General features: G+C 35.2%; 1 protein-coding gene across 1 annotated transcript in view; it reads left to right on the top strand.

Moving 5' to 3' along the window:
* The window catches only part of RnpS1 (RNA-binding protein S1), a 249,379-nt gene that overhangs the window by 199,102 nt on the left and 27,757 nt on the right, over positions 1-22,520 (top strand). Inside the window, exon 2 of the mRNA XM_075364790.1 lies at positions 8,341-8,402. Coding sequence (XP_075220905.1) covers positions 8,386-8,402 — 17 coding nt within the window. The 5' untranslated portion in view covers positions 8,341-8,385. The remainder of the gene's footprint in view (positions 1-8,340; positions 8,403-22,520) is intronic.

Here is a 22,520-nt window from a genome sequence, read left to right as displayed (position 1 = left end):
TTCGTCCTCTGTTTCTGTTTGCAAACCCAGTCGTCTGATTTGGATTCCGCTGTTTTTTACCTATATCCTTATTCAACTTTTGTATAATATTAATATAATATTAATTTAGGCTATTTTGTATAATAGCCTAAAAAATAATGATATTAGTACGCTAAACTGGTTTTTTCCAGTTTTAAGATTATTTTAAATTAGTTTTTTAGTTATGAATAAGAAGAAAATATTTTCTATTCAAATCGAAATAAAAGTAACTTAACCGTATTTTTAACAAAAAAAAAATTTAATCAAATTTCACCGAAAATTAAACTAAAAATACAGAGTACGGCAGAACCGATTAAGAAGTTCTAAGGATTTATAAAAAAAGTAATGGGGGTGCATAGAGCAAAAATGTTTTTATCTTCTAAATTAGCTTTGAAATAAGCTTTGAAAATTTCCTCAAGATAGCGGCCGTTGGCAGCAACCCACTGTTGGAGACTTTCTCTGAAGCTTTGTACAGCTCGTTCACACATCGTATAGTATGCCGTTAACTTCTTCAATAATCCGCTCCCTTAGCTGTGATAATGTGTGAGGGCGATGTTTAACACCTTTTCCTTCAGATATCCCCAGAAAGAAATCACAAGTGCTCAAGGCTGGTGACTGCGTAGGCTATCCCACATCACCCCTCAGAGATACCAGACGTCCGGGAAAAATTTCTGTCAGAACATGTGTTATATACATTTAAAAGGTATACATTTAAAAGAGCACAGTTTTTTATGTATTTATTGAGCTTTTTCAGATTTTTTTATTATTAAAAAAACAAATAAAATTATAACGATTTTAATTAAGTTACATTTTAAATTAAATTATTACTTTCATATAAAAAATACGTTACTGTACAGTCTCCACATGTGTGCTTGTTTTGCTACTGTACTACTGTAATTGATGTATGTCTTGAAATCAAAGGCTAGACATACAAAGCCCTTGTATGACCCAAATGAAACATTTTTATTGGTCTAGTCAATTTTATGGAGTGTCTTACAATTTGCTCACATTCTTTAAGGACGTAGATTCACACTAGTATAAATATAATTACAATACCAACACAATATGTCTTCGATACGCAGAACTGAGCAACAAAGAAAATATTTGAGTAAAAAATAGGCATTCCAAGTGACTTAAAGTACTTAATTCTGCAGTAGATTTTTAAAATACTTCCATCCAATATTATAAATTAGTACTGCAGACATTGGTAAATGAATTATTCAAAAAAGGTAACATCAGTTAAACAAATATGTGAGAGTGGCATTATGTCAAATTGCTCAATTTTGTAATCTCTAATATTTTACTAGATCTGTTGCAGTTATAGTTTTATTACCTCACTACTTTGTTTAAATGAGATTTTTTCACAAAACAGGAGATTTTCCTGAACTTCAACCTGCAGGATTATAAAACATGACTATCTTAGGAAATCTTACAATTCTGTTCAAGTGTTCAAGTTTGTCCTTTCTCAAACAACCACATATACAAACCACCACATAAAAAATTCATCTCTGCAGCTTTTTTTTGACATTTAAATTCTTGTATAAAGCAAGATAGGTGGTCCTACCACCACTTCTAGCTTTTTGAAAAAACATTGTTTTCTTATCTCTCAATTTTCATTTGCTTTAAACAGTTTACCCATTTAAATGTGTATTGTGTTTTCCTACCAAAATTTTCCAATTATTTTCAGTCATCCATTTACTTGTGATACCCACATTACTCAGAATTTTTCATAAAGTTTTGTGAAAAATAGCCAACAACTTCTTTAATGTTAGCAATAGTTTATATATGCAGCATATTAATTTTATACAATATTTCTTAATGCACTTTTTTTTAACACTCTGCTACCTTCTTTTGTAAGATATTCCTGGGAAAGTGAAATTTTCATTTTCTCTCAGTTTATTTAACTGTCATGGAAAGTTAAATCATATGGAGGACATAGCCCGATGGTCAAACATATGGATTTTCTGTAGTGATTTTTTTGTAAATGTTCATTATTGCACACAATGTTCATTTAAAGATTCTGCTTACAAAACTTAGAAATAAAAGCAACTGGCTTCTTGTTACCTATGACTTCAGACATCACAGGTGTAACCCACTAAGTCTGTGTTCAAGCTTTCTAAATTTTCTATATATTTTTCGATGTATTCGCAATATTTGTAGATTCACACAACTAAACTTTTTACATCAACACATTCACGGATAATTAAGAACAGTCATATTTTGAGAATTCATTATTAATGATTACAAGTTTCATGTGTAATATTTGTAGGTGTTACTATTCGTGTGTAGTAGTACCATATCTAAAGAATAACTGAATACAATAATACATATTATACATATTAACACTGCACACCTAAAAATCATATGATTATTTCCCCTTTGAATTATCAAAATTTAAACAATAATGGTAATTTTTGAATTGCAATTTCAATTTAAATATCATATCTTATAGTGTAGACAACAAAGTAATCAGCACAGTCCATATGTTAAACAAGTTACACAATCAACAACAAAAATATAACAACTTATAAAATCATAATCTTGTATTTATAAATATAAAAAAGCTACAAGTGCATACTGCCACAATATCATAATAGAAATAATGCTAAATTCATGTTTAGACCACATTGTAATCACTACAATATTACAAATAAATAAATATTATAAATAATAATATTACAAATAATACCATATTACAATCAGTTAATCAAAGCTCAAAACAAATTGTAATTACATTCAATTATTTAATTACACAATGAATTCAAAGTTACAATCAGTTATACAATTATACAATAAATCATAAATAACCACATAACTTAATAAATAGTCTTATCTTATGTACCTAGCATTGCATGGATCTAGGATTTTTTATAATGTTTGTGAATATGTGTTAAGACGTATCTCCATTGGCCAGGACAATCATGATGCCAATGGGAAATTACTTTTAAATTGTCTAGATGGACTAAACCTCTAGGTTTAGGTAGGTATCTGCGATATCTATTGATTATCTATGTATCCATTGGCTAGAGCAATCGTGATGCCAATGGAGACTATACCTAGAGTTGCAGAGCTCTATGATTTTTTAGACAGTGAAGCCTTATGCGTTAAGATTGCCATAAATAAAGCTTGTGACTAACCTCAAGCAATTGATGGGTACACAATCGAAATAGCCTTTAGCCTAAATAGCTTATGTAACCTGTAGTGTATATATTTGTATTCTATGTTTGTGTTGTGTATTTGTATCATGTTGTATTATGTCGTATTATGTCTCACAATATACGGGAGTATGGGAACAATATAAAAGTGAAAATTACATTTACATCATAAGTATGCATCTTAGGATTAATAGAGTATTTAAGAAAATATCAACTAACATAATGAGAGTACAAAAATGAAATTATATGAAAATACATAACCAAATAAGTAATAAAATATTGTTACAAATATCATTATGATTTACAAAAATCATAATGACCTTTAAATCATTTTAATTCAATCACTTATGACTATGTATATGTCTTTAGTAGACAAAAATAAAAAATATAGTGACACTATAATAAAATATAGTGACAATGCCATACTACCATTGCATGGGAGTGGAATCTTCATTTGTGATTAAAACTAAACCACCAACAGCAAGATTTTGTGTGGGAAAATGCCATTTATTTTGTTGTTGCAAATAATGCAGATAGTCTTTAGACCAACAATTCCAAATAAAATAAATAAATTTGAAATAGTTACCAGCATCCTAAACAATTTTCTGATAATTTGGCTCAGGCAAGGATGTTAAGTGGTCCTGGTGTTATAGGATCAGGATCTCTGTGGTATAGAAAAATAATAAGGGACAGGACTTAAGGAAACCTCAATCTGCATTAAAATTGTATATAATTCCTCAAAAATAAAAATCATTTGACTGATAACACGACGCATGTTACGACAATTGCGCTTTCCTATAAGCCTCCAAAATGAGAAGATGTGCGAGGAATGAATGACCAGTTAAAATTGTCATTTAAAGAGTTGATAAGTTATAAAGTATGTTTTTAGCAGAGCAAAGGTTAGTACCATTGTCAGACAAGATTTGATTAGGAATACCTCTGCAAAATATGAATCTTTTTAAGGCTGCAATACACGAGTGTGGAGTCAAGTCAAACAAAGTTGCAAGACAAACAGTGCAATATAAGCTCAGTCAAGACTATGATCTCTGCCCACCATGGCGTATCATAGTTGGACCTCCACAATCCACCACACAAGCAGAGAATGGTTGTGAGGGGAATACCACAACACGGTAGTTGACCAAGTTAAAGCAAGTCAAGCATTTATTAATGATTGACGAAATAGTTCTTTTTGCATTTAATATCTAATACTTTGATGCAATGCAAAGCTGTAAATCTTCAGACATAATTAGTCGAAATTATGTAATTGTATCTGATGTAAGCATGTGATGTTAGCATCTGGATGTAATGTAATAGGATGTTTTACATGGTAGTATAATAAAGAAAGTTGCAGTCTGCCTCCTAGTTGTAGTAAACCTGAATTATCCAAGAATGGATCCAGAGAAATAAGTTTACTATGTTTAACAATGGTTTGATTAATTTTAATACTATGTATAATTACAAAAATGAATGAACTGTGATTGTTGCAAGAAGGTAAGCATGTGGTTTAGTTCGCTAAGCATTCTTGTCAAAATGTAATGCATTAGTTACTTTTATTAACAAGCTAGTGTAACAGTTGAAATTGTATTGCCAACAAATAATGTTAATATATAAATACTACAGTCATAGCCCTTTTTAGAAGCATTGGAAAAACCATGCAATTGAATTGACTTAACTTTGATATTATTAAGAATTATAGATTGTATTGCAACCAACTGTATAGAGCCAGCCATTGAGGTAGTATTGTTTTCGGTAATGTTTCATCCCAATCAATTTTAATTCACCATAATGATTGCATAAATTGTTTATGAGAAAATACGATAGAACCAGCGAGTCCTTGTGGACTGAATATACTAGATATTTCTTTTTGTATTTTGTTAGTTCAACAAAATTACTCCAATATTTTATAGAATTATTGGAGTGAGCGACTTAAATGAATATATCTGAAGTATTCCAAAGAATTCCTAAAGTTTGTATGTATTTTTCTTGACTGGATGGAGTAGAGTTTAAGGGAAGGAGTGGAAAGAGTTGTTTGAAAACAAAGTATGTAACAAAAAACCATACTGTTCTAGCAAATTTAGTAATGTCAGTTTTCAGTTGATTTAATTTCATCTAAGTTATTTGAGCCTGTAATAATGTCAACATAGAAGTTGTTTTAGTGTTACTAGCTTGTGGATAATTAATTTCATTTTCCTTTGCTATTTGTACAGACATCGTGTGGCTGGGTATGGTATTCAAGCAGTTACCATACGTTACCATACATAGTGCATAGTGTTTTATTTCTTGATCTGGAGAGTCTTGCCGTAGTATACGTTGTTAAGTTTGAATCACTAGTTTTGACAAACTAGTCTGATGCGATGACAATATGTGTTCTAAATCTAATCAACATAGAAAATATATCTTGTTGGACTACAGGATCGACTAATGAAGTGTCATTAATGAACTTTTAGTCGAACCATCAAAAACCACTTGAAGTTTAGTAGTTAGGCTAGATTGTTTAAATACTGGACGGTGGGGTAAGAAACACACAGTTTGTTTAATTAAGTCATTGCAGTTAACTGATGACATGTGACCCGGATCTAATTAAGTATTCTTTGATGAAGATTGAATAATATCTTGAGCTTAGAATCATTGCTTAGCCAATACAAAAATCAACTCCTACCATTAAAAAATGAATCACCTAATTGGATGTGTTATCATATTTATGTGGTAATGAGACCAGAAATCTACCTTGATCATTTCATGTCAAATTAAATTGGAAATGTTTTTCACATAAAGAATTGTCATTAAGTCAAATTATCAGTATTAATATCTTCTATCCTCCAAAATTTCTTGATTACATTAGAAATATCTGTAGAATCTTTACAAGAGAGAAATGATGTAATGGAATTATTGAGCTTAGCATTAGTTGGAATAACCACTAACTGTATATCCTAGTTTATTCTCTTGGACAATAGGATCTTTAAAGTTTGAATAAATTTTCCAGGGAGAATGAGGCAAGTAGAATTCTCCTATTAATGCCATTTGTAATATTAAAATTAGGATCAGCATAAAATAAATTATGAGGCAATTTAAGATGCAAAATGTCTAAGGTGTATGAGGGAAGGCAATCAGTTATATTTGAAAGAAAAGCACATTGTCCCTCAAATGAAAAATACATATATACAGAATGCAATGTGATCATACATTGCATCATTTATTTCAAAAATAATAAAATAATTTTACAAGTGGAAGACCTAGAATTCAAGCAAATTCATGTGTACAAAAATTCCCTTGACTGCCTGAATCTTCAAGATTCAACATTGCAGTATTGCATGAACATATTGCGATTAACAAAATTTTGTTTTTGTTCAACTGCAGTTTAAACAAGGAATAATTGTTTTCAAACTTATATCCTTTGACTTATTTTTCTAACGCAAATGCTACATACAATGGCAGAATGACATTAACAAAATTGCCATTACACAAAAAATTAAAACAATTATGTAAGTTTCTTCAATAGATTTAAAAAACCTTTACAATACTATAAAGTTATGATTTGAATTACACAATTAAATTAAATTTTGAATAACCATTAAAATTATTTCCTCTGAGGTTTAGTATTTGAAGTAAGTCATTTAGTGAAAGATTTGGATGTATTGCTGTAATGCTATCTGCTAGTGTTTTCCATGTTTAGAAGATAATCTATTTGAGTTGGTGTTCAAGAATCTGTAGTCTTTGATTCAAGAAACTCTTGAAAAGTGCCCAAAGATTCTCCTTTTAAAGCATTTAAATTTCAGATTCTATCAGCATTACGGAAAGCAATTATATATTTAATATCAAATCCACTTTACAATAGTTCATGTAATTACATAATTTTCATATAATTGACAAATTCTTAATGGCTAGCGCTTCATCCTTCAAGGAAAAATGAAGATAATTAGATCATGTATCAGATCATTAAATATGTGATAGTAATACTGCCAATCAAAGACATTGCCTTTAAATACTGGTAAGTTAATTGGCTGTAGTTCATTATAAATGAACATCATTATCAAAGTCACTTTCAAGGTACGATTATGACACCATATTTTCCATGTGAATGGCATAAGTATCATCCTTTGATAGATCAAACTTATCAGTAAATGTACAGATTCTTGTAATGACAAACTTAATTGTCTTTCTTTGCTTTAACAATCTTTTCTTATCCATAATATTTAGAATTAGATTTAGATTTCTTAGTATTAGATTTATTACTAGATCTATTTAGAATTAGAACTAAATATACATCTTTAATATTAAAATTTAAATAAAGATAGATAATATTACAACATTGATGAATAAATAGATTATTGTATAGCCCAAATCATAGTAAAGTTGGCAACTCTTCTTCTGTATTGTTTTTTATAAATTTTTGTAAATTTGAAATTAAAGAGTATCACAGTAAACTATCTCTTATCTGTTGGCCAGAGGGCCAAAAACAAAAGATGTTGATTCACATTACTACACTTTTTTTACATCATAACGCTGATTCACAGATATTAATTAACACAATTAGACATATTTCAAGTATATTCTTTATTAACAATTACATGTTTTATGTGTAATATATGTAGGTGTAAGTGTTCATGTCTATGTAGTTCCATATCTAAAAAAAAACTGAATACAATAATACATATTAAACATAGCTAAATATAAACAGCTGGTAACCATGCCAGCAACAAAATAACAAACTTGTTTATATTTATAGAAAAGAATAGTAAAAATTTTAATATTAGAAATAAAGAGGAAAGGAAAACACGCAGAATTGACCAATACTAAGCCAGTTTTTACATTTTACTGACTTGTTTTGATGGGTTCTGAACCTAAGTATATGCCAGCTACTATGTTCAGTTCATCTTTATAAATATGCCTGCTATTTAGAATATATTTTATAAAACTATGTTGATGTTATTATCTGTGCCCTCAACTGACAAACCAACAACTGTCTGTGACAGTCATCAGAAATCATACACCTGAGATGGCCTTACAGCTATGCCATGGGGTCCTTGAATTTTGGTCATTGTAATGTCCATGGTTTCAGATTATTCAGAACAGATTGTGAAAAAGGAATGTCAAAAAAAAAGTCAGTTCTAATCTTAAGAAATATGTGTATTTATTTATTAATATTTAAAATAGCTTTTTTCTACAGGGAGGATCTGGTTGATTGTTTTGTATTTCATTTGATATTCTTCACATGCCACTCAAGCTGAGGTATTTATTGTACTGATTAAGATAAAATTTATAATTTGTTAAAAAAAAATACATCCAAAAAGTGTAATATAATCATGTTGTATGTACATATATATATTTAATGTTATTATTTATGTTTTGTATGACAAATTTGTGTAAGTATACAAAAGTTACTAAAAACAATCTATACAGCATGGATGTATTGTATAGGATGTGTTATCCTATATATATATGAGGTATGGCTATTAAATAGCTAGACTAATGCTGTAAAATATTTTATTTTAAATTTATACACATCATCTTCAACGCCTTTTCAGCCATCTTGGAAATGTGTAAACCATTCAAAAACCCGCGCTTGTGATAAAAATTCATTGTCATATACCTTCTTAATAAAGGAAGTTTCAGTAGCGGGTTTTCCAAGTTTCATATGAAATTTCATACCAATTCTTTGCTCTAATAAAACACTTTTTTTTGGCAAAACAAAAAAAACAGATGTTGTCCAAACAAAGGCCACGCCAGACTAATATGTCTACAGAAACTGAAATGGCAACAATCGAAAGTGAAGGGTTCATGCTACACAATTGTAGGTTGTACAAATTTGGCGCATGCTCAGTTCTTCTGTTGCAGCATTAGTCTTGTTTTTCAATAGCCACACCTTATATATGCCATAAATTCTGAAATCTTAGCTTTATGATTTCATCTGGCAGATATTTTTGTGGCTAGAAATTTAATTTATATTTATATTATACTAATATAAATTAGCATAGAAATAAGTTTTGTTAAAAAAGTTTGTTTCATATTTCTGCAATATTTGTTATGGTTACAAACAAAAACTGAGCTGAGCAGGTATGTAGAGTGGCTTACAACTAGAAATATGTTTTTTAAGTTTTATCAAAACAGTTTTATTGAAACTGACTAAAGATGCATTATTAATTTATAAGCATTCCTTACATTAACAATATCATCAAAAGCTGATAGAAATTGTTGTTAAATGTTAATAATTTATATCCTCCAGTGAGAATCTGGCTGATCAGTTTAGAATTCAGTTGAATTTTTTCACATTCTACATAATTCCCGGAATGGATAAGAATGATTTAATAAAAGACTTGAACAAGTTTTTGTGAGTTTTTTAAATTTTATTTTTAATGAAATACCAATTTTTTGCCATATAGATTTAAGCTAGTCAATGAAAAACGGTTAATCAGTTTTATACTGCTTCTATTCTGAGTAAAACTCCTTTGATATTCTGTTGGTTTATTGGCAGAATGGATAATGCTTGGAGGTCTTGAAAGATCTTGGGATAGTATTATGTCTTCTGATCCAATACAAACATGATTAAATCACCTTTTTCACCATTTGCTCATTTTCCCTATTGTTCACTCTTCTTTCTATTTTTGTATTCTAAATATATAAATTGATGGGTGTAACTCTTGACTCTTCTAAATCCATAAAGAAGATGTTAGAACATGCTGTAGTTCTGTCTAAAGGCCTGTCTGGTGATTGTATATTATGCCTAATGCTAAGGTGTCTGCTGGATAAGAATGATTCACCTAAAGTAAAAATTAATAAATGTAATTAAACAAGCTTGAAATTGCTCCTGAAATAAACAAATACAACAAGTAAAATATAATATTTAGAAGTTGAATCGTGAGAGTATGGTCATAAATTGAAATAGATGATATTGTAGTGCAGTAATAGTAAATAATAAACAAACTAGCTTCATTCACCCCCACAATTATTTTTTTATTTTTGCATGTCCAGAAGCAACTTCACTAAACATATGCCTATTCATTTCTAACATAAAACTTATTAAGAATAAATTTTTTAGGAGCCTTGAGAATTTTGAAATTTTAGATATTAGTATAAATATTAGTAATTGTAAATCTGTGATATCTGGATAGTGTATTTTTGGCCCTCCTCAGCAACAAGGGTATTTAACATAGGTATTATGTACATATTGATGTTTTAGGCTCAAATTTTGGCGTAGATATTACCACTAATCAACAGTAAAAATTTAGGTTATATAAATATGTTTACAAGATTTGTAAATACAATGATATTAAAAATATAAATATTTTTTTTTTGTAAATATTAAGATTTATAAATCAACAGTATCTATAAAGTCAGTACTACCCTTTTCCTACATTATGAACTCAATTACTGTTTAAAGTCACAGTTATTGTACAGTAGTTTGCAAATTAATCCGAACACGGATGTTATTTAATAAAAAACAACTTTATTTAGAAAAAAATCATACCTGCACAATTTGTGAATATCTAGTAATTAATATGTTTACTCTTAATCACTTCATGTACATGATTTGGCATCGATTCAACAAGTGTGCTAAACATTTTTTGATTTCTTCATTATGAAACTATACCAACATTATTGCTTTAATGAGGTAAGTTTTTATGGTACAATTCATTTTTGAGAAACTTTTTTTGACTATTGCCCAAAGATTGTCAATTGCGTTCAAGTCTGGGGAGCTGCCCGGCCATAGGAGCACTGTAAATCGTTTTTTCTTTGAAAATTTTTTTCCACATTTTTAAAGTCTAATAATTGTCGGGCGATGGCCAACAATTATTAGACTTTATCATTCAGGGGTTAAATCTAGTAAAGTTGGGTCCAAAAAGTCCATTTTTAGCATTTTACATTTTCGTAATGTATAACATCTCGAAAGTATTTTCACAAAATTTGAGATAAGTCAGTACATAAAATTAATTAATTTCAATAATAATCCTTTTCTTTAGAATCTTGATATATTCATCACTTTTCAACATTATCATCTACTGGAAGTAATGAACAAGGGCAAGGGCCTTCAAATTAGAAACAACTTCAAACCATTTTTTCTGGGGATGTTTAACTGATTGTTGGATATAAGCCAGTGATGTACTTTCATCTGGTGCTTTTCTAACATATGGAACCCTTTGTCCTTGAACATAAAAATGTGAGTCATCTGAAACATAATATTTTTCCAGTATTCTTTAGTCGAGTTAGTGTGTGCTTTGACCCACAAGAGCCTTTTTAGCACACTGTTTGTGTTAAAAGCTACTTTTTATTGGCCGACAAGCTTTCCACCCAACTGCAAGATGTTAGCACCTAGCAGTTGTCATGTGTAAATCTGTTTCACTGGCTGTTAATTTTCAGTTTAAGTCCACAGCAGATAATTTTAGATAAAGTTTGCTTTTTCTCATGAACAACTCTGATCCTGCGTTGGAGAAGTTTTTTTATGGCCACAGTTTTTTAATGAACAGTTTCATTAAATTGTTTTAAAATAGCATTCACTGTCCCTAGTCCAATAGCACACCCAGTAGCTACTTGTCATTGTGTCATACTGGTATGCTCAGAAAGAGAAATAATTATTTAATGCTTTCTGGGAGTTATGTCTATTATCTTTCTTATGAGTTATGTTTCTTTTTATATATTCAAGACACACAGAAAAAAATAAATAAAATATGATTTTGTAATAAAAAGTAAAATAAACTTTCACAAAACACTATTTACATGGAAATTGTTAAATAACCAAAGAACATTAACCTCACATTTCACAGATAAATTAAAGAATGGATGTGATCAAGCAGTGTAGCCACAACTTAGAAATAAACAAAAAATTCTCTGTGTTTGGATTAATTTGCACATTACTGTATTTGTAACTGATAAAACAAATCTAATCCTTTGATAGCATATCTTTATTTTTATTCACCCATAAAAAAAATTTCAGTGCTATTTAGAAATTAATTGATCAATAACAGAATAGTTTTTTAAGTAATTGTATTTATTTGTTTATATTACTATTCTTTAACATTTTATTTTTTACAATAATTTAAATTTGTTTGGAAATTGTAGTTGCCAGTTCACATGTGTTAGGGCAAGTGGCAGATAACAATAAATTAAACCAAATTTAAATTAATATATTGCTTTTGGAACTTCCATCAGGTTTTCAATTTGAAGCATCTTAGTGACAGGTATTGTTGATATCAATTGATATATTGCTTGCAGTGGTTAGTGAGTGTTGAATATGCAATTATATCTGGTTAAGAGAATGTTAAATTTGAATTGTTCTGTTAATTTTAGATTTACATTTTGTAATGTTTGAGAGTGTTATGATGTGGTCTTTTTTTGTTCATGTAGAATGCCAATGTTTTTTAATGATTGTGTTCTGTATGTAATGGTTTGTTTTGTTTATTGTTCTGAAGGCCAAATTGAATCTAAGTATTAAATTTGTGTGTAATCTCCTCAAATTCTTTATTTAAATGAATTAATTTAATGTATTTGTTTTCCTGGTAATAATTTCATAGCTGCTCCAGTACCTACAGCTATAAGGGAAAGTATGATAATCAATAAAAATTTTAGATCTGGACATTTTGTAAACCTAAAAACATAAAAAACCCATGGAAATGGTTTTTCGTATATTAAATTTTTTTTCTCACAATGGTTTCTGTACATACATAGAAGTATGTGTTGGGCTGTATTTTAATAAATTTCTTTAGACTGCCTGAACATTAAAACTTGAAATATGACTGAAATATTTCTGTAATGAAACATCAATGTTTCCTTTTGAATGTTAACCTTTTGAATTTAATCAGACAAGGGAGTGAAGATATGTACTGCTCGCAGATAGCAAGCGGGGGCTAAGGGGGCTATAGCCAGCTGAAATTGTCAAGTGATGGGGGCTACAGCTCCCATCACCCAACAATTATTAGACTTTGTCATTCAGGGGTTAAATCTAGTAAGTTGAGTCCAAAAAAATCCATTTTTAGCATTTTACATTTTCGTAAAGTATAACATCTCAGAAGAGATAAATCAGTACATAATCATTTCCCTAATCATTAATCCCCTGTACACCTTAACCTGTTACTCAACCCTGTACGAGTATGCTGTTATTCAGCATGTGAGTGCCACACTCACACTGACTCAATAGTAATAAAAATAATTGATTACTGAGGATTTTCTGCAAGCCAGAAATGCAACACTTACTCATCGCATTCCGAACACATGCGTAAGCAACTAGTCTGTGTTCCAAGAATCTGCTGTAACCATAAAGATAATAGGAAAAAAATAATATCAATGTTGAGCAACCACGGGTTAATCTTAAAAATGTGTTATTAATTTGTTGAGCAGATAGCTAATTTTACTTAAATAATGAGTAATTAATGGCACAAGCCATTAGATTATTGAGTATTTAATAGAACAGTAATAGAGATGTAAATTAAATTATTTTCTAAGCTTTGCAATGAAAAATCAGTCAGAATCTTTCAACCTTTGGAAGGTGAATGTCTAAAAGCAAATGCATGCAGTAGATGGTTGTTTTGGACATTTATTCATTATTCATATTAATTTATATATATTTTAAATCATGTCAAAGTGAAAAGCGACACCTTCAATTACATCATTTTTTACTAAAAAGAATAATAAAATAAAAAATACCTGCAGTGCCACAAAAAGTATTACTAGTTACTCAATGTGTGAGAGTGAGAATTTAAAAAGTAACAATGCAACTGGAGATCTAGATCACCAGAAATTCGAATTTGTTGCTATGATCAATTTTAACCTGAAGTATTTGATATGGAAATGATAATGGAATATTTTATGCCAGAAAAATCATTTAAAATTGAAGATTTTGACATCTGTTCTGTTGCTAGCAAATTCCTTTGTTTATCCTATTATGAAATGAATAAGCAAACACATAGATTTCAACCAAATTGGATTAAAACGTATCCCTTGCTAGCTTATTAAAAAAAGAAGGAAGTGTTTTTTTGCAAAGTTTTATCTTGTTTGCAAATGAGAGGCTTAGAAAAGGATATCACAAAATTTCAGGTCCAGTTTCAAGAACTGGAAAAAGGCTGTGGAAAAATTGAATGATCACAGTAATCACACATATTATCGATAATCGATACACTATTGTTAAGTCTGAAAACTTTGTACGTGTTATGAGTGGAAAAAATCAATAACCTTGGCCAGAAATTAAACACCAGCTGGAGACTGGAGTGGAGAAGTCGCAAGTCGCTGGACTTATCGCTCAAAGGTGGGAGGAGGATCTATTCCAGACAGTTACGACTGAAATGGGGGTGCTAGAGCCGCACTCAGGTTCGGAGGTTGCTATGGTGCTGGACTTGAGAGGTGACAAAAGCAGTGAATTCTCCAGGCAGGTGTGTGACGGGGCACCCCGCATAGTGAAATTACTTAATGAAGGAAAGCTTGCGTCAGGAAGTGTCCTCAGGGACGCACCAAGGGTAGAAGTACTGCTTGGAGAGGTACAGGAATGTTCGGGAGGCACATTTATGCTAGTTGTTGACTCGATGCTGGAAGATGATATGGTCACGCAGCACCTGGTTGACGGCATAGAGAAAATAGAGAGGGTGGCGGGGGCCACGGTTCTGACGGGGGTTGTCCAGGGGCGGATTGCAGACAAACTCCATAAGATCCAGGAGTACAGGGCCAGGAGAGCTGGAGCCCCTTTGGCAAAAAGCCAAAGGGGAAGAGTACACCCCAACAGCCGAGAGAAGCTGCAAAGACGGTGGTCATATGCAAAGAAGGGCTGTCATACGCTCAGCTTTTACGGGAGGTCAAGGCTGGGACGGCTGGAGAAATAGCAGGGGCTGTGATTTCGGCCAGGAAATGCAGGGGAGATGGACTGGAGTTAAAAATAAGGAATGGAGCGGGGGAGGTGCAGGCTCTCTCTGAAAAGGTTGCCAGTAGTGTCCAGGGGGTAAGAATTACGCCGGGCGGAAAGAAGGATAAGCCGGTGGCAATACACATCAAGAGCCTGGACAGTGAGGTATCCGCGGAAGAAGTACTCCAGGCGGTGCAGGAAGCTTTTCCAGCGACTAAAACGTCAAAGATTAAGGTGACGTCTGTACGCCCGGCGTATGGACATGCACAAAATGCGACGGTGGTGCTTCCACCGTCACATTTTGTGCTGATACACAGCACGCTGTGGATCAGCTGGTGGCGGGAGGACGAATGAGAGTGGGCTGGCAGTCGTGTAGGGTGCTCCTGTGGGAGGAAGGTTCTAAGTGTTTCCGATGTTGGGAAAGAAGGCACCTAGCGGCGGTATGCAAAGGGCCAGACCGCTCGAAGATGTGCTACAATTGCGGAGGGGAGGGCTACTTCCGTCGCGACAAGCGCTATTGTCGCAACAAGCCAAGTGTATCAAGTGCGGTGTTAACGGACACAGTATCGGAGATGTGGCTTGTAGAACTAAGAAAACTACGCAATGAAGCTCATCAACAAGCTCATCAACAATATGAACGCTAACAAGAGTGGGTTGGCCCACGATCTCCTGTGGGAGGCAGCTGTCAATAAGGAGGCAGATATAATATTGACATCAGAGCCAAATGGAGGGGGATGGTCAGGGACCGAGACTGGTTGGTAGACCCCAGAGAGGATGCGGCGCTCAACGACTTGTCGGGCAGGTATGCGCTATCTGTCCAGCGGACGGAAGGAGGATTCGTTCGCACTAAGGTGGGGGAGATCCTCGTGTATTGTTGCTACATCTCCCCCAACTCGTCGTGGTATGACTTCACGACGTTTCTGGACGCGTTGGAAGAGGATGTTCGGTGGATGGACCTACCTGCCCTGCTGATCGGCGACTTCAACGCCAAGCACGCTGGGGTGGGTGGAGGTGTCACGGATAAGCGAGGTGAGGCTCTTGCAGAGCTCACCTCCTCACTCAATCTGGTCAGCCTCAATGATGACACCCCCACCTTCTGGAGAGGACAACGAGGGTCGGTCCTTGACCACGCATACGCTTCAGAAACGGTGGCTTCACTTGTACAGGAGTGCGTAGTGCTGGCAGATGACTTAGGGAGCGACCACAGGGGATTTTGGGTAGAGTTGAGTGGCCCACTTCCAGCCAGAAGTCAAGCGACGTGGTACGTTGACAGAGTACATCTCGAGGAGCTGAAGGGGAGGCTCACGAAAGTATGCAATGAGGATCGCAGGTGGGAACCTGAGGAGCTGGATGCAGCAGTCCAGGAGGCCTGCTACCTTGAACTTCAAGAAGCAAGACGCCCCAAGAAGAAGGTTTATTGGTGGACCGCTGAAGTCAGGGAAGTAAGGGCGGACGTGCAACGGGCACGTCGCCGTCTACAGAGGAGTAGGGCGCTGGATAGAAATGACGTAGAAGAGCTGACCCAACAGCTCCGAGAGTCTCCTTGACCAGCTGCAAGAAGATCCTTAGAGACAAGCGTATAAACTTGTCACCAAAAAGCTGGAAAGGAGACTGCCAGTCATCCCAGGAGAGCAAATCAACAGAATAGTGGAATCACTCTTCCCCAGACTACCGGCCGTCGAGTGGCAGACGACGCCAATAGGAGAGCCAAGGCGAATCTCGCTTCAGGAGCTGAAGGGAGCAGCGGCAGCGCTCAACCCCAAGAAAAGTCCGGGACCGGATAGAATTCCAGAGGAGGTCGCCAAGATGGTGGTGGGGGCGTTGGACCGTGCTGGACTGTTTTAACCAGGCCTTCACGCGGGGTGCTTTCCCATCATGCTGGAAGAAGGCACGCTTGGTACTTCTACCCAAGCCGGGGAGGAGTCCAGAGGGGTTTCCGTCCAGTGTGCTTAATCAGTACACTGGGCAAGATGTATGAACGTGTCGTGAAAAGGCGGCTCTTGGCAGAGGTACAGGAGCAAGGGGGACTCTCCCCTCGTCAGTTTGGATTCAGGAAGGGCATGTCAGCGGTCCACGCAATTCGTGAGGTGATATACTCTGTCGACGCAGCAGCAAATGGTACGCGGCGGACAAGAGCGATTCCGGCCTTGATACTGTTGGATATCCGGAACACCTTCAACAGCCTGCCATGGGAGGTCATCAGACAGGCGTTGAGGGCGAAAGGAGTCTCCGGACAACTTCAAGCTATCATTAGTAACTACTTAAGTGACAGGGAAGTGTGCACGTTCACGGATACTGGCGAACGGGTGTTTCAGTTGCAAGCGGGGGTCCCGTAAGGCTCTGTGTGGGGCTCTCTCTCTTGTGGAACATCACATATGATGGAGTTCTTTGCCAGGCTTATCCGGAGGGGGTTGAAGTCTTCGGATTTGCCAACGACCTGGCCTTACTGATCAAAGGAAGGGATGAGAAGCAGATGGAGGCCAATGGAAACATTGCCTTGGCAATGGTGCACCATTGGATGGTGCAATAGCACCAGAAAAGTCGGAGGCGCTGGTGCTTGCAGGCGACGCCAGCTAAGAGAGATGCGCTTCACCATCGATGGTGCAGAAATAAGCCAAGTCTCGAGGGCCAAATACCTCGGGGTCTGGATGGACAAGCGCCGTTTATTCGGATCTCATGTAGAGGAAGCAATAAAGAAGGCAGAACAACAGCTGAGGGCTATCTCGAGGCTGATGGCGAACACAGTAGGGCCACGAGAGAAACGTCGACGAGTCATAGCTGCAACCGTGACATCAGTCCTATTGTATGCGGCCCCTGCATGGAAAAGGGCAGTGGCGGTTCAGAAGTACAGGAGGAAGCTGGAGACCACTCATAGGAGGCTGCTTCTGCGGGTGACATGTGCCTACAGGACGATCTCCTATGACGCGATCTGCGTCATTGCGGGAACGCCGCCAATAGACCTATTGGTTGAGGAACGATGCTTGCGGTTTGAAGGCGTAAACAAAGAGAATGCAAGGGCGCAGATCATGGCCATCTGGCAGCAACGGTGGGAGGCGAGCCAGGTAGGACGGTGGACTATGCGTCTGATTCCGGACGTGAGTGCTTGCGTGGGACGTAAGCATGGTGAAGTTGGACACTGCCTCACTCAACTACTTTCGGGCCATGGGAACTTTGATAGCTATCTGCATCGCTTCAAGAGGAGGAGAACGGCGGGTTGCAGGTACTGTGCGACAGCTGACACAGCCGAACACACCTGGTTGATTGTGTCAGGTGGGAGAACGAGAGACGTCAGATTCCGGTGGTCTTAACACCAGATAACGTCGTCAGACACATGCTCCAGAGTGAGAATGGATGGAGGGAGGTAGAGAGAGTGGCTCGTCTCGTACTAACAGCGAAGAGGCAGGAGGTACCCCCTTGACGTGCACACGGCCCTCGATGTCAAAAGAGTCGTCGAAATGTGTTTTGTTTTTTTGTAGTTGTTAATGTACTTTGCTAGGTTAGGAATTTATGATTGTATTATGTGTCTTTGCTCATGTTGTTGTTGGATTATGCTGCCGGATATACCGATGGACATGGAGTGGGGGGATATTGTGTGCGGTGCTCTACCCCTGACGGCGAGGGAGGCATGGCGCAACAAGTAATGAGGGGTCATGGGAATGCGTGGGGGATCGAGGGCAGGTACAAGTCCATCTTGATGCGTGTAGGGGCCAGGGAGGCAGCCTCTATGCCTAGGGTGTTCGGGCCTACTCACGCGCAAGAGTGGGTGGGTCGGAGCTCCCCGATGATGGCATAGGGGACCCTCGAGGTGTGCACGGGGGGGACGCGTAACTGTGAAGGGCAAACGAAATGTGTGTCTTGATCAGGTACAATAGGGACTGGAAGGGTGCTCTCCTGCGGAGAAAAATTCTGATCACCGGAAGAGGTGATTAGTATGTTTTCGAGGAGGCACGAGAAACCCCGATGGGATGTCCGAGTTCGGACGAGCTAGGGAGGGCAGACTGCGCTGCCATGAAACCCTGAGGCGACTGTGTTAAGCTTTTTAGCGTGGGCTGGTCGTCTTGGGGGAGTTTAAAAAAAAAAGATCATAACTTTGGCCGACACAATGTCATAACAGTGCTAGAACATTTTCTGGGCATGATAGTGGTGTTCATACCTGAATTAAAAAGGATTATCCTCTCCTTTTTTCCTGTTTAGCCTCCAGGAAACACCGTCCGGTATTACTTCAGAGGTTGAATGAGGATATGTATGAGTGTAAGTGATGTGTAGTCTTGTACAGTCTCAGGTTGACCATTTCTGAGACGTGAGGTTAATTGAAACCCAACCACCAAAGAACACCGGTATCCATGATCTAGTATTCAAATCCGTATAACATTAATTACCTTTACTAGGATTTGAACGCTGGAACTCTCAACTTCGTAATCAGCTGATTTGCGAAGACGCGTTCACCACTAGACCAACCCAGTGGGTTAAAAAGGATTATCCTAAAGTCATATATGTGCACTGTGCTAGTCATCATCTTAAATATTATGTATGCTATGAAAATTCTCGCGATTAAAAACAGTATGATCTTGTTGAAGAAATAACTATTTTTTTTTATTTTTTTTTTTTTTTAGCAGTAATTCACATGCAATCGATGTGCTAAAAAAAAGCACTAAGTGTGTATAGACTAGATGAAAAATAAAAAAAAAACGACTAACAGGCTTGTGTGAAACTAGATTTATTGACCGTTATAAAAGTATTGGATGATGTATTCGTCGAATTACGAGGGTAAGTCAATTATTATCTGCAATTTATTTATATTTTTGTTATGTCGGTAGTACTGCCGTTTTGCGTAGATGATGCATCTGTGGTTTAATTGTTGTTATGTCTATGCAGGTTTGATGCTGCTAGGTTAGTTTCATTATTGCTGTCCTGCCGTTAACCATGGCTGCTCCGCTTTCTGTTTACACCAAAGAAGAGCAACGTTTAGCGATCCGTTTTTTGTGGTCGGAAGGTGTATCAGGGGCCGAAATTCATCGAAGACTTTCGGTACAGTATGGGAACAGTGTGTTGCCGCAACAGAGTGTCTACGAACGGATTGAAAAATTCAAAAATGGTCGCACAAGTGTTACGCACAACGAAGGAGCCGGACAACCGTTTACCCCCACAAATGAGGAAAACATTGAGCGTGCATGTGATGTGGTTTTCTTAGACAGACGAGTAACTATTGATGAAGTGGCACATCGTCTGCAAATTAGTCACGGTTCTGCCTACGAAATCATCCACAAGAGTCTTGGGTTTCATAAAGTCTGTGCAAGATGAGTCCCAAAACAACTCGCACAGTTGCATAAACAAACGCGCTTGGACATATGCCAAAAAACATTTGGATCGCTATGGTAACGAACTTAGTAACTATCTAAGTCTGTCTAAGAAGTACCTTCTTTTATGACGGCATCAGGAAGCTTGTGTAATGATGGACCAAGTGTGTTGAAATGCAAGGGGACTATGTTGAAAAATGATGTACATGTAAGTTTCCTATTTGTATTGCAATAAAATTTATAACTACATTGCGGATAATAATTGACTTGCCCTCATATTTGAATGTATTTGCGTGAGTCTAGAAGAAATCTACAAGAATTAAAAACAATCGCATCATCTAAAGCTTATGCTTTTCTTGCAGCAATAGCAAAAAGTGAATTTATTGTTTATTTTTTTATTGTTTTACTGGTTTGTGAAAAACTTCTTAATGTTACGCTACCATTGTCAATACTACTTCAAAACAAGACTATTGACTTGAATAACGGTATTCAACTTGTCAAATCAACATTATCATTATTGTAAGAAATGAGAGATGAATCAGAAAATATTTTTGTAACTGCCAAACAATTGTCACACAAGATTTTTGAAGCCGAGATAAAAATTCCTCGAATAAACAATAAACAAGTACATAGAGAAAATCACAATACTACAATGACAGAAGAATACTACCGAGTATCTTGTTTTATTCCCTGCATCGATACATTGAAGAAGCATTTGAAAAGTAAATTCAATGACAATGCTATCTTCTGAAAAAGTTTTCAATTTATTTTGTCAGGTTCTACTAGTCCTGGAAAAGTGGATGAAATAAAAATCTTAGCGATGTATTATTATAATAAATGTTCTGAATCTATCCTCCAAGCAGAGTATCTTATTTGGTGCGAGGAGACAAAATCATTAAATTTAAAATGCGATCTAGAAGTGGTTGAAGTACTGGATCAGTGCAATAAGAATTTTACCGAATATCCATTATCTCTTGCAAGTTTTAGCAGCTCTTCTGGTAACAACATGTACTAATGAAACGCTTGTTCTCCACAATGAAAAGAGTCAAAACGTTTGCACGTAACAAGTCAAGGGATGGAAGAGTAAGTTCCTTAGTTTCTTCATCAGTGCATAGAGATATTACTGTTAATCCTGAAGTTTTAGTAGATATTATAGTGAGAAAGAAAAATTGACTAGCTTTCTAATAATTCATAACTTTTATTGGAGTGTAAATTTGTGAGTGTAAAATATAAATGTGAATTATGAAAAAAATGATTTATTAATATTATGATTCATATTTGCATAGTGAATGATGTATTCATATTTTGAAATATGAATAAGCACATATTTTGTATTTTTCAAGCGCAATAAAATACAAAAAAAAACAGTTTCAGTATAAAATGATTTTCATTATTATTATTTATTATAATTGTTAAAATTATTTTATTATTGTCATCAGGCCTCTTAGCCACCCTGGAAAAAATCCTAGCTACATGCCTGTACTATCATTTTAAAATTTCAATATTTTGTGGGGACATTGTATAAACTTTAGTATTGTGGCAGTACTACATGAGTTTTATACAGTACTAAACTTTAGGTCAATCGTAGTTAGTGATGGGGATATAATTATCATAGTTTAAGTTTAATTGATGTCAAGCTTAGTGTTATATATTTGTTATACAAGTATATTTCAAAAACTCATGAAACTTGATAAAGATATTGATTTACATAAGTTGCAACTTCCCTTAAATTTTTTCCCTGATCTAATTAGGGAAGAAGAGACCATACCAAAATAACTGTTTTTGTTTTTAGATTTTTGGTAATATTTCTAAACAAGCTTGACCATTAAGAGCAAAATTAGACCAAACTACTTCTGTTCATGAGATCTTATTTGTATTAAATTTCAGGCTGCTATAGCCAGTTGTGTAAGGTGGTACCCAATTTCATATTTTATTAGTTTCCTTTTGTCATTAAACAGATTTTATGTTGAAGTACAAAATTTAACAAGAATATTTCCTTATTAATTTATAAATTATGCAAAATATTATTTTACAAAAGGTAAAAATTCTTACATTTGTTGTAATGCATCTATCATCTTTTAAAATATTGCCCTAGCCTATAGAAATATTCTGAAGAAATCATTTTCTAAAGTCATTTACTGAACTGGTTATCTAAAATTGATTTCCAAAATAATTTTCCATTTTATATTTTTTAACTGATTTGACTTTAAATAGTAATAACAATTACAG

Source organism: Lycorma delicatula, chromosome 4 (assembly GCF_047948215.1).
Source record: "Lycorma delicatula isolate Av1 chromosome 4, ASM4794821v1, whole genome shotgun sequence".
Lineage (NCBI taxonomy): Eukaryota > Metazoa > Arthropoda > Insecta > Hemiptera > Fulgoridae > Lycorma > Lycorma delicatula.
This window is presented reverse-complemented; position numbering and strand designations above follow the sequence as displayed.